Raw genomic sequence first — 12,033 nt, forward strand, 5'->3', positions numbered from 1 at the left:
GCACATCTGGCCCATGCTGTGCATGGCTCATACCACACACAGAGGAAAGACGGTGCATTGTGCCAGATACACCACAGCTGCTGCGACCGCTGTCCCCAGCCCAGGGGGACGATGGAATCGCACACTGGGATGGAGCACGTACAGGCTAAGCACCAGTCAGACTGCAGCTCTGCTCCGCACACACAGGCAGCATGCCGCTTGCCAGCCCAGCAGAGTAAAGGACGTCGCAGCTGGGGACGGCGGCAGGGCCTCGGCTGGGGCAGAGCTGGGCTGGGTAACAACAAGGTGCTTGGCAAGGGGAGGGGATGGAGCCTTTCACACCCCCGTGCACAGCTACAGCCCACACAACATCCCAGTGGGGATGGGGAAGAGATGGGGCCATGCTTCCCCGGCAGGGCAGTGTGCTATCTATGCAGCAGCAGTCCCGCTGCCTGTGCAGTGAGGGCCTGGGACAGGCATTCTGCTTCCCCCTTTTCCGAGCTGGCCAGTGGGGGCAATGTTTCTGAGCACACACTGGCCCTCAACCTTCTCCCCAACGGTCCTAGAGATCCGGGCCCTTTGTGTTGGGTGCCGAATAGACACACAGCGAAAGGCCGTCCCTGCTCCAAAGAGCCCACAACTTAGACCAGGGTGGGAGGGGAAACTGAGGCACGGAGCCGTAAAGGGATTTGCCCAAAGTCAGTGGCAGAGTCAAGAAGACAACCCAGGTCTTGTGAGTCTCAGCCCAGTGCCTTGTCCTCTCGGCCACACTGCCTCCCCACCAGGCACTGGGCCTTGGGAGGATGCAGGGAATCCTGCACACGGGCAGAGGCAATGGTGCCAGCTAACGCCATGTGGATTCAGCACTGAGCCCAACCCCCACGGCGCTCCGGACATTCGGCACCACTCACCCTCTCCCAGAATCTTCCCCAGGGCGAGGGAATCCCTGTCAATCACGACGTCCTGGAGTTTCTGCTGCAGCTCCTCACTGACCCCCAGGCTGGCCACTGCAAGAGAGGCCCTTGGGTGAGCTGGCAGCTCAGCACGTGCTCTGGGTGCTGCAAACCCGGGACGGTTGCCACAGGTGGACAAAACATCAGAGGCACCTTCAGGGCTACATCCTGTCCTGGTGCCTGCGGGCGAGGGCAGAATCGCTCTCTGCACAGCACTCCAGGGACAAGCTGCCCCCCAACATACCAGCCCCCAGCTCCCATTGGGGCCCATGGCATGTGAAGGGCTCAACCCCTCCGTGTGGGGCTGGTCCAGCCCCAGTGCATGCTGGAGTGGGGGAGCCCCAGGGGGCAGGAGAATCCCCAGGGAGCCAGTTGCACCATTTTGTGACTATTTTGTGGGTTGGACCAGCACAAGAAGGCTCCAGCGGGGCCAGGCTCAGTCCCCTTGATGTTAATCGATGCCTCGTTTGGGTGCATGTGCACACACACAGGTTCCTTCCCTGGGTTCCTGTTTCGCAGGCAGCCATCTGCCCAAATCCCCACATAGTCCACCGCCCTCTCCACAACAGCCCTTACAACGGAGTCAATCAGAGCTTACGCGTCAGTTCGACGGCTCTCCGGCTGTAGGACTTCTTTGCCGTGTAGCTGACGACATGCTCTGAATCGTCGCTGTGGAAAGCATTCCTAAGGGGACAGAAACAGAAGGTGTGCCAGGGCGGGGAACGACGTTTCTTCCCTATTCCTGGAGCGTAGGGCTGCACTACATTCGCACTGCTGAGACAGCGACAGTGAACAGGACCCGCACCTTCTCTCCCCTACAACGCCTTTCCCTCCGACTGCATTATACCATCCCCTGGTTCACGAGGTCTTTGCTAGCTCTACACTCGATACAGTGGCACAGCCAGTGCTTCGGTGCAGCCACCTACTACCACGATGGGCGGGGTTCTCCAGTGGCTGAAGGTTCCACCTAGCGCTGCGCACAGCTGGGTTAGGTCGGCGTGGCTACATCTCGCAGGGATGTGGATTTTTCACACCCCGGAGAGACACAGCTATGCCGACGTAACTTTCCAGTGGCCACCAGTCCTACACGGGAGAAAACACCACCTCACCCACACTAATGGCTCATCTCCTAATCACACAGCAGAGTATGTATTGATAATAATATGGCCCTGGGATCACTGTCCTTTCACAGATTTGAAAGCTAGACGACCCCATTGTGATCGTCTAGTCCGATCTCCTGTGTAACATAAGCCTTGACTTGAAAATTGTCAGCGATGGAGAATTCGCCACAACCCTTGATAAACTGTTCCAGTATTAACCGCCCTCACTGTGAATTGATGCCTTATTTCCAGTCTGAATTTGTCTAGCTTCACCCACCAGCCATGGGTGGCATTAGACCTTTCTCTGGCGGACTGAAGAGCCCATTGTGAAATGTGTGTGTACCGGGTATTTGTTCACCCACACTGTCATGTCTCACAAAGAAACCAAGAGCTTCTCTATTGTCAGCAGAGCAGATTCCCATTTTCAGCGTTACCAGGTCATCTCAAAACTTCAGCCCCTTCCTCTTTCAGAAACAAAAGTGGATTATGGCCAAACAAGCAGTGAACCCCCGAGTTCAAAATGCTGCAGGCAAGAGGGTGAAATGTGCTCTGGAACCTGTCTGACTTGTACTGGAGCAGACACTGAACCCTACAGGGCCTTCTGCAGGAAGGCAGCGTCCGGGAAAACCAACATGCTGATTTTAACACGTGTTAGTCAAACAGGCGTGTGCGGGAAGAGACATTTACAGGATGTTCGCCCAGTAGGCAGACGGGATCCAGATACACCACCTGTTGCCAGACTGGGATCCAGTGTAACTCCTTGGGAAAGCCAGAGCAGTTAGGATTCGTTTATCCATTTTTGCAAACTCCTTTACTCCAGTGCTCTGCACCCACAGGAACTCAAGTTTGGTTTCGGTATTGAAAGCTACAATGACCATTCTCATCGAGGAAGAGCTTCTACCATGACTGCAGACGTGCAAAGACAAACAAAAAGTGTTACATCAAGATTCCTGTGGGGCTGAATTCCCAGAAGCACGTTATTGCACATGCGTCAAGAGCTGGTTATTTAAAAAGTTTTGACTAGAAAGAATCAAATTGTTTTTGAATGAAAAGTGCAGGGGTTGGCCTCATTTGAAACCCAGCTTAGAAGGTCACAAGGGAGAATGTGTGCTGTTAATAATGGATCATTGTCCGTGTTATAAAAAGCCACCGCACAATGCAGCGCTGGCAGTCACTCTGCTCAGAAAGGCTAAGGATTAGAACAAGTGTGCTAGAAGTGTATCAGCAGAGCTGCACAAGAAAACTGCACAGCCCACAAATCCTGACGCGAGACAGCGCCAGTCTTACTCTTCTGCACTACGGCCGGAATTCCTCCGCCTCTGTAAGAACCAATTCTTCCTTCGCAGCAGAAGTATTTTCAATGCAGCAAAGAGGGCTGTTCCACAGCACTGAGCAGATGCAGGCCAAATTCTGATGTAAAATGCAGCTGGTTTTTAGAGATGAACAAAAATCCCCCCTCCCCGCCTACAAAATAACCAAACCAAATCCCTGGGTTTGCTGTTTTTTAAGTGAGCTAAAATAATCTTGATTAGTTTTTATCTATGTGTAGAACTTTTCTTCATGGTGACAGGTAGGTAGCTAGCCAGAGCCCCTTAATGCTGGGTTTATAAAGAAATTTCCAAAACCGATGATGCAACATAAATAGCAAAGAAAATGATGTTTGCCTAATAGTTGACAATTACATACTGAAGTTATTTATGCTGCTCAAGGGTTAGGAGATTGTTACACTGGTGCTGTAGGAGATGAGCTGGGGGCTTTCATCATCCATTTGCAAAACTTTGCTTGCTGCTGAATATTCTCTCTCTTGCTACTGAGCTGAGGTGGAGAGAGCTGAAGGACCAATGCGACACTAGGCTTCCCAGGGCTGCTTTCCTTCCAGTCTGTTCCAAAGCAAGGAAAAGAACGTTGAACGAAAAGCAAAACACCGAGGAAGGAGATGGACGTTTCAGCCCTTCCACTCTTGTGAAAGACTCCCAACTACTTCAGAGGGAGTTCTGCCTGCAGTATAGGGCAAAATGGATCCAATGGCCTCCCGGGCCTCCCATGGAGTTACCACGGAGATGGATTTGACTCCAGTGTATTTAGCCTTTATTTTTTTGGTGCTGGATAAATAGTGGGGAAAATTCAGCTGTTGAGGAATGGCGGGGCTTTGCTGAAGGTGCTGGCCTGGGGACTGAGGCAACATTGGCTGGGAGCAGGCTGTGCGGGAGAGGAGCACCAGGCTTACGTTTGAGCAGAAAGCTGTTCCCCAGGGAGAGTGCGTAGTCGGTTACTGAGACGGTGGCTCTGGCACGTAAGCAGGCTGTGGATGCCCTCAGGGATTACCTGCCGGGCAGCCCCTTCTCCCTAGTGACAGACTGTGCGCCCTCACGGTGGCTGCCCTCTGTGAAGGATTCACGCCCCCCAATGACGCGCTGGTGTCTGGCACCCCAGGCCTGCGCCTTCTGGTGCCGCACTGAGCCTGGAAGCAGCAAAGGCAGGTTTTCTCCCTAGCAGGTTGGGCCAGGGGAGGGCTTGGGTTGCGAGGGGAGGAAGGGAGAGAGAGAGAGAGTGTGTGTGTGTGTGTGTGTGTGTGTGTGTGTGTGTGTGTGTGTGTGTGACTGGACGTGCCCCCAGCCCACTGGCTGCAAGCCCAACGAGCATGCAGCACTGAGGAAGGGCCGGCTGGGTGCACCTGCAGCGCGTGGCCCACTGGAAAAGGGAAGCTTAACAAGCGAAGCTGGCCACAGGACGGGGGTTTGCCCAAGAGGAGCGGCTGCTACCCCAGGAGTCAGAGACGCCTAACCTGAGACAGCAACTCACCTTCCCTCCTTCCCCACCCCTTGTTTCGGGCAGACGGACGCTGCCGCCCTGAGGGACTCTGGTCCTCTGCTCCCCTCAGGCCCAGCGACAGGCACTGATGGAGCAGCACCAGGGACAGGACTGAGAAAAGACCCTGGGAGTGAGCTCAGCTCCTGTGGGGTAGGGTGAGCTTAGCCAGAAGAGTGGGGGGGGGAGAAGAGGGGACGTGGGGGCAAGAGACACAGAATGGCGCCGGCCGGCAGCAGCACTGGAAGTATGTTCCGGAAAGGCGATCCAGGCGAGTCGAGCAGAGAAACGCGTTCGGCCGAGCTGAAGGAACGTGGCTCTGCTCTGCGAGCGGAAGGACAACAGGAGGACACGTCCACTCAGACCAACTAAGTGATCAGGCTAATCAAAACCAAGCAAAGTGACCAGAGGCTGAAAGAAGGAGCCTGCCGCTGGCACCCTGAAGATGAAGCAGCAGGGGACAGGAACTTTGGGCTTACTTTTGAAAGAACCCGTTTCCAAGAATTATAAAAAGAAGGGGAGAAAACGCGCTGGGTATCCCCTGGGAGAATGAAGCAGCCAGCACTTGCTGTCTCTAATAGGTGGTCCTCCCACCAGACGGGCTGAAGCATGGGGCCAGTATGGTATGAATAAGAAACGGTGCTAGGCACGGCCACATCACGCTAGAATTACGTTTTGGACACTAGAAAGTGTGTTGGTTTGGTTTGGTTTGGAACCCTTTCACGTCTCCCCCGCTCTTGTGGAAATCACTTTCCCCTATGTTCTTCATTACTCAACTTATTCTTGTTTTCTTCCCAAACCATCTCAGTGCTATCAGGCCAATGTTACGGGGGGGGGAGGGGAGGGGGAGGGCTAGGGCTGGGGGGAGAGTTTCTTGGCGCCGTCAGACCGACGTTACCAGGGGGCGGGGGAGGAGTTTCTCGGCGCCGTCAGACCGACATTACGGGGTGTGTGTGGGTTCTCGGCGCCGTCAGGCCGACGTTACCGGGGTGTGCGTGTGTGGGTTCTCGGCGCCGTCAGGCCGACGTTACCGGGGTGTGCGTGTGTGGGTTCTCGGCGCCGTCAGGCCGACGTTACCGGGGTGTGCGTGTGTGGGTTCTCGGCGCCGTCAGGCCGACATTACCGGGGTGTGCGTGTGTGGGTTCTCGGCGCCGTCAGGCCGACGTTACCGGGGTGTGCGTGTGTGGGTTCTCGGCGCCGTCAGGCCGACGTTACAGGGCGGGGGGGGGGTGTTCTCGGCGCTGTCAGGCCGACGTTACAGGGGGTGTTCTCGGCGCCGTCAGACCATTGTGTTCTCTTTGGAGGCAGGGAGCTGAGTAACTTCCGTGAGCATCCAGAGAGAGGGATGCTGAGCCCAAGCTGGCCAGCGAAAGGCCCCGCAAGGTACAGGGCAGGTGGTGACAGGACCCCTGCCCTGAGCAGAGTTTATATCACAGTCCCTACAACATGAAGACCAGGCGGTGCCCCCCAGCCGAGGCCGTCTGTGCGCTGGCACTTACTGGGGCGAATGGGAGAGGTGAAGGTTTATTTAAACCTGGAGACAGAACGCCTCCTACTGCTCCCCTTGGCCAGCCCACTTCTCCCCCCCGCACCGGGCCGGCAGCCAGTCCCACGCAAGGCGTGCCCTGCCAGCCGTTTGGCCAGCGCTCAGTGCTCCTGCAGCAGTTATTTCTGTGACTCACCCAAACTTGGTTTCCATCCGTCTTTTCCTGACAATCACCGAGAAATACACGATTAACCCAATGGCGACGATCCCCAGGATAAAGCCGAGGACTATGGCAAAGGAGTGGTTGTTTCCCGGCGCTGGAGTCGAGGAAGGCGCGGAGGCGATGAAACCTGATCAAACAGCCCAGAGTGAAGAACATAAAAGGGGGTCAGTCGACAACATGCGATAGGCGCTGTAGGATTTTTAACCAACAAAAACCAAACAAGGCATTTAAACCACAAAAGACAGGAAAGAAAACAGCAGCAGCATGGAAACATTGCACGTGGCTGGAATCGATCACTGCACGGCTTTAGTCGAACAACAAACCCAGGTGCACAGGCATTTGGGGACGGGGTTTCTCAGGGCTGGGTGCATTGTTCTCTCTATTACAGTAGCACCCAGGGGCCAACCGAGACCAGGGCCCGGCTGGGCCAGGTGCTGCCCAGACACAGACTAGGAGACCCGCTGGGGGCAGCTTGTGATCTGGTTGGCCAGGCAGCCACCGGGCAGGGGAAACGCCGTCCCACACACGCAGCCCGAGCAGGGGGCGGCTGTGAGCGGCACGGCTGTTTCCTGCCAGGGTGGGCGGGCGGGCGACATCTGTTGGGGAGCGGGGTTGTTATGAGGGGAATGACAAGGCGAGCGGGTGAGGGGCAGAGGACGCAAAGAGGGGCAGTGGAGAGGCTGCCGGAGGGGGAGGGTTGGAGCAAACAGCCCATCTGCCCAGGCACGGAAAGACCCGAATGCAGAAGGCAGCCCCTGTCTGACACTCCGCACCTGCCCTCTGGCTCTGTTTAGCTACCAGCCCCGACAGGAGTGCGGGAGGAGCTCTGCCATGCACATCCCGCCGGAGCCTGGGCCAAAACCTGCGGAAGTGATGGGGAGGTGTCCAGAGGGCTTTGCACCAGGCCCCAGAGAGGCTCTGTGTGTGTGTGTGTGTGTGCGCACGAGCGAGCGACCAGCATCTGGATGGCCTCTGCCCCTGCCACTCAACAGAATCCCAGGTGGCGGCAGGCTGGGGAGAACCCAGGCCTGGAGACTGCACTGGGTGCGGAGCTGGACCGGGGGGGGTTGCTGTGTCAGGAGAGGTAGCCAGGTCTGTGGAAGAGCAACAAGGGCCTCTGGGAAAGCGGCAATCCGGCTGGAGCTGGGTGAGCTGCCAGGACCTGGAGGGAGGGCTAACCATGGAGGATCACAGCTGAGACGAGCGCCCCTCATCCCCACCGCGCTGGGGGCTTTGCAGAGCCAGGACCCGTTTGGAGAAGGCTTCGGAAGCTGCTCCCTCCCCGGAGGCGGCTCGCTCGGAGAACGGGCCCCTCTGCCAGGGGCACGAGGCCCCACCCCTCGCCTGATCTTTAGCGCCTCTCTAGGCTGGTTGCAGTGACCACGGCAGGTAGAGGCTGATGCCTGCTCCGGCTCGCAGGGAAGCTCCAGCAATGGCAGCTGTGTGCAGACGAGGGCGTGGGCCTGTTAACGAGGACACGTGTGGTGGTAAAAAAGGCACGTAGCCTGTCCACACTACGGTTCCTGTCAACTGCTGCCATTGCTGGAGCTGCAGTGGGGGTGAATTCCACAGTGACTTGCCGGGGCAGAGGCAGATTCAAACAAAGCAGTGCGTGTGAACCATACGTTCAATAGCCAGGCAGATTCTGCATGTCAAACATGTACTTCACAAGAGAGCTGCTCAGGTTCCAGAGCCAGGAAAGGCCACAAACCAAGTGGCCCCTTTGAAGTGAAATGCCTCGTTAACGACACGGTCGTACTATTGGTTCTTACCGTCCCCTGGAATGAAAACTACCACTGGGTCACTGAAGGGCCCGATCCCCCCCTTGGTGACGGCGGCGACGCGCACAGCGTACGTGGCGTTAGTGATTACGATCGCGACAGTGGCGACAGTGGCGTTCTGCTGGGCTTCGGAAGAACGATTCTGCTGAAAATGAAAAGAAAGAAAGAAAGACGCTAGCACCATGGAGAAGAGCAGCTTGTTTTCGCTGGACATTCCCAACAATGAAAACTCGAGATTTATTTTAATCTAAGTCTTTCCTGATTAAATTTTCTGGTTGCCGACCCTTAATGGCCTGCAGGAGTTAGGACCCTGCACAATGTAACTGGGAGCTATTTACAGAGAATAATTGTTCTTCAAGAACTGGATGAAAACAAAGTAGCTGGACAGGATTTCCTTTTTAAACCACTTCACTGATGGAGGCATGATTCAACTCAATTGTCATACAGCCTCCTTGGCTGCAGGCTCTGGGACAAGGTGAACTATCCTACCGAGGAGACAGGAAAACCTACACAAGAGAAAATACAATCCCTAAGCAGTAGGGAGCCATGCAAGGGCCTGTGGGGAGAGGGACAGTTCAGGTGTCTCTATTTCGAGTCCTCAGGCTACCCTCTGCCCCTGCTGGAGCCATGGGGCTTGCAGGAGTTACTCCAATAGTCCCGTCCCCGGCTCCCCACGACACTCCCTGCAGTGCGGAAGGAGCCTACCTCCCATCCGAGAGACAGACTCACAGAGCAGAGATTACATGCGGAGCCGGTCACAGTGAGGCCTTGCCTAGATGAGGGTTTAATGGTATTAGCTGACAGGTCGGAAAAGTCTAGCGTAGCCTTTACAATGTGCTGAAAGGGCGAAGGCAAACCCCACGCTCCCCTAACGTCACTTGCCCAGCGTTCTGCGTGTCCCAGGACCCGTGCCTGGCCACACGAGGGTAACCGGCCTGTTAGTTCAAAGAGGCGATTGCACCTTTTCTCCTGCCCAGACGCGACTGGGGGGACAAGAACCCAGCAGCAGTTTCAGTTCTCTGCACGAACCACTTCTTGTGCCCCTCACGTCAGGTTTGTCCCACACTTTGGCCCTGGTGGGGCGGCAGGTTTGGCTGCAAAGGCTCCTACCGGCCCCACCTGTGGCCATGTTACCACAAACTGACCTTGCTGGGGGAGGGACGGGCTCTCTGGGAGTGTGCTGGGTGGGGACTGCCTTCCTCACTAGGCTCCTGCTCTCTCCACCAAAGGGGAATAGGCTTTCCCCACGGGACAGGTTGGCCCCTCCCTAGCACCCGGGCTGAACTCCAGACGTGAAGCTCTCCGTCAGAGACGGGACCCAGGCAATGTCGCCTCACGCCCGCACGCAGTGCAGCAAGTCATCGGTTGGGATTTGTTTTCTGCGTGTCGCTCCTTTCGACGGAGGCGTCTCTCTCGCTGCTGCCCAGCCAGCTGCTGCCCTGCTCGGATACGGCCTGCTCGCTCTCCCCACTCATGGATACCTTGTTCCTTCTCATTTTAGGACTCATCCTCTGGCCAATTTCCCCACCAGGGTAAATTAGTAAAACTCTACCAAGGTCAGTGGAACGGGGACCGTCTGCACCTGCCGAGAATCTGGCCCCTCTCCTTTTTCCATGCACGAAGTGCGACCACACACTTGCAGTAAGGAAGATCTTTGTTTCACAATTAAAGTAATGAACCGGGGAAGGCAGACTTCGTAGCCGACTGTTGTACACCAATGTGGTTTCATGTCACACTAATGACATTTCTCGTTTTACACTGCGTTTCCTTTCATGGCCCCAACACCTCGTTAGCTTTGTTTTAATGTTATCATAGATGTTTTTCTTGATCACCTAAACAAGTGATTCCCTTTCCCACAAACTCACTGTTATTTCCTGCATTTCTTGTGAGTCAGCTGGACAGCTGAGAAAGTGACTGGCGTTGCTCCATGATAACTCATTACTGAAAAACAACCGTTCGGGGACAGATCATACAGCTGGCAGACTGACGTGCACATTACAACATCTGCGGACAGTTTTCAAACACAGTGTGGTCATGATACAGCAACAACAGGAAAAAAATCGGTGAAGTGCCAGTTCAGCAGGAACCAAATCTGATTTGCCATTAGACAAAAGAACCCTAAAAATGGAAACGAAACTACTGTATTAACATACACACACTTACAGGCCTCCTGGATGTAGGTGCTACTAAAATAGCTCTGTCCCGTGGAGCAGCACTGAAGAAAGCTTGGCCTGCAGTTATGCACGTGAATACAGAGATACTTTCCTGCTCTTTGGCAACATTCCCAGGTTTCTCCTGCTTTGCTTCATGGCACCCTGAGGCAAAGGGATGTCTGCAAGGTGGTGTTTGTATTGCTGTGTCTCAGTCAATGCAAAGAACGTCTACATTCTTTAATCTCTCGTGCAGCTGTGCTGTGCCATGTGAGGAATATTCAACTGGCTGCGTACAGCACATGCAGGAAATGCAGCCTTCTCAACTGATGTGACACACCCACTGGGTCAGATCCTCTGTCCCCCTTCAGGCTGCCGTAACAGGACACCAGAGAGTCCCCTGGCATAGGGAAGTTGCCAGGAGGCATAAAATGGGCACAGCCACCTCTGCGAGATTCCTGTCCTGCCCTGGCACTTTCGGAGGCGCGTTGGTGGGGGGAGAGGTTTCAGCATAACTTGGCTGCTGGAGAGATCCGTAGGGCTCCATGACTTGGAGCAGTCCGCAGGCTGCCACCCCAGCCCTGGCGTTGGGGGTGGGAGAAAGGGAGCTTGGCTGGCTCTGACCCGCTGGATTTAATAACCAAGAAAACCTCAGCTCAGAGCTGCCATGTCACAGTAAAAGCTGTAAACAAACAGCTGTGTGGGCTAGCCTGCAGGCAGCCAGCCGTTCCCTCGGCCAACAGCCTGTGCGAGGCCAGGTATCTGCATGTGTGATTTAGTATCTCTCTGCTCCATGGCCCCAGGCCGGCACAGTGCTTCGGCACGTACCTAACTTTAAGCACATGATTAATCCCACTGGCTCCAATGGGGCTACTCATGTGCTTGGAGTGAGTTAGGCACATGCTTACGTACCTTGGTGAATTGGGGCTGCTTTTCCATCTCCTCTGACCCTACCCTCTTGGTGCATCGAAGTCCCTGATCCAGAGCCTGGAGAGAAGTGTCCGGACTGACTGAGACTTCATTTGGATAACGCTCCGCTCAAGATTTTCCAGAATGGGTCCTGAATGAAGTTGGAATCCTACACCCACTTTTAGCCATCTACCTTGGTGGCTTGATTTGCAAGGTGTTGAGGGTCCACGCATCCATGCCCCAGTTCCGGCCAGCTAGCGAAGGCACCTGACCCCATTGTTCAGGCTGGACAAGAAAGAGGTAAAACAGGGTGTCCTCTGCATACTGAAAACACCCTCCCCAGGATTCCACCCTCGCCCGCGTAACAATCTGACGCATGCTGAATGGACAGCATCCCCATGTGCAGCCCATGGGGGAGCGGAGGGGTAGCCTGCAGATCCCCTCTGTGGTTGACTGCAGCGAAAAGTGCATCCACTCCTGCTAAGGCATCCGTGCGAGTCAACAGCCGCTCTCCATCGTGGGAGCTGAAGGCAGCCACCAGATTTCTCTCTTCCCAACGTTTTACTGCCTGCCGTCATTAGAGCAGCCAACGAAGCACATACACAACTCCCCTCCAAGGAGCGGTCAATATGATTGCTCACACA

The 12,033-nt window shown here is 55.4% G+C and overlaps 1 protein-coding gene across 2 annotated transcripts in view; it reads right to left on the minus strand.

Moving 5' to 3' along the window:
* The window catches only part of MERTK (MER proto-oncogene, tyrosine kinase), a 64,040-nt gene that overhangs the window by 11,818 nt on the left and 40,189 nt on the right, over positions 1-12,033 (minus strand). Inside the window, exons 9-12 of one of the 2 annotated variants that reach the window (XM_045010102.1) lie at positions 8,322-8,472; positions 6,523-6,676; positions 1,531-1,616; positions 891-986 (exon numbers count right to left, since the gene is read on the minus strand). In XM_045010102.1, the coding sequence (XP_044866037.1) occupies positions 891-986; positions 1,531-1,616; positions 6,523-6,676; positions 8,322-8,472 (487 nt within the window). Of the gene's footprint in view, positions 1-890; positions 987-1,530; positions 1,617-6,522; positions 6,677-8,321; positions 8,476-12,033 lie in introns of both variants that reach the window. The other variant, XM_045010101.1, reaches the window with a different exon arrangement.

Source organism: Mauremys mutica, chromosome 3 (genome assembly GCF_020497125.1).
Source record: "Mauremys mutica isolate MM-2020 ecotype Southern chromosome 3, ASM2049712v1, whole genome shotgun sequence".
NCBI classification, from domain to species: Eukaryota; Metazoa; Chordata; order Testudines; family Geoemydidae; genus Mauremys; species Mauremys mutica.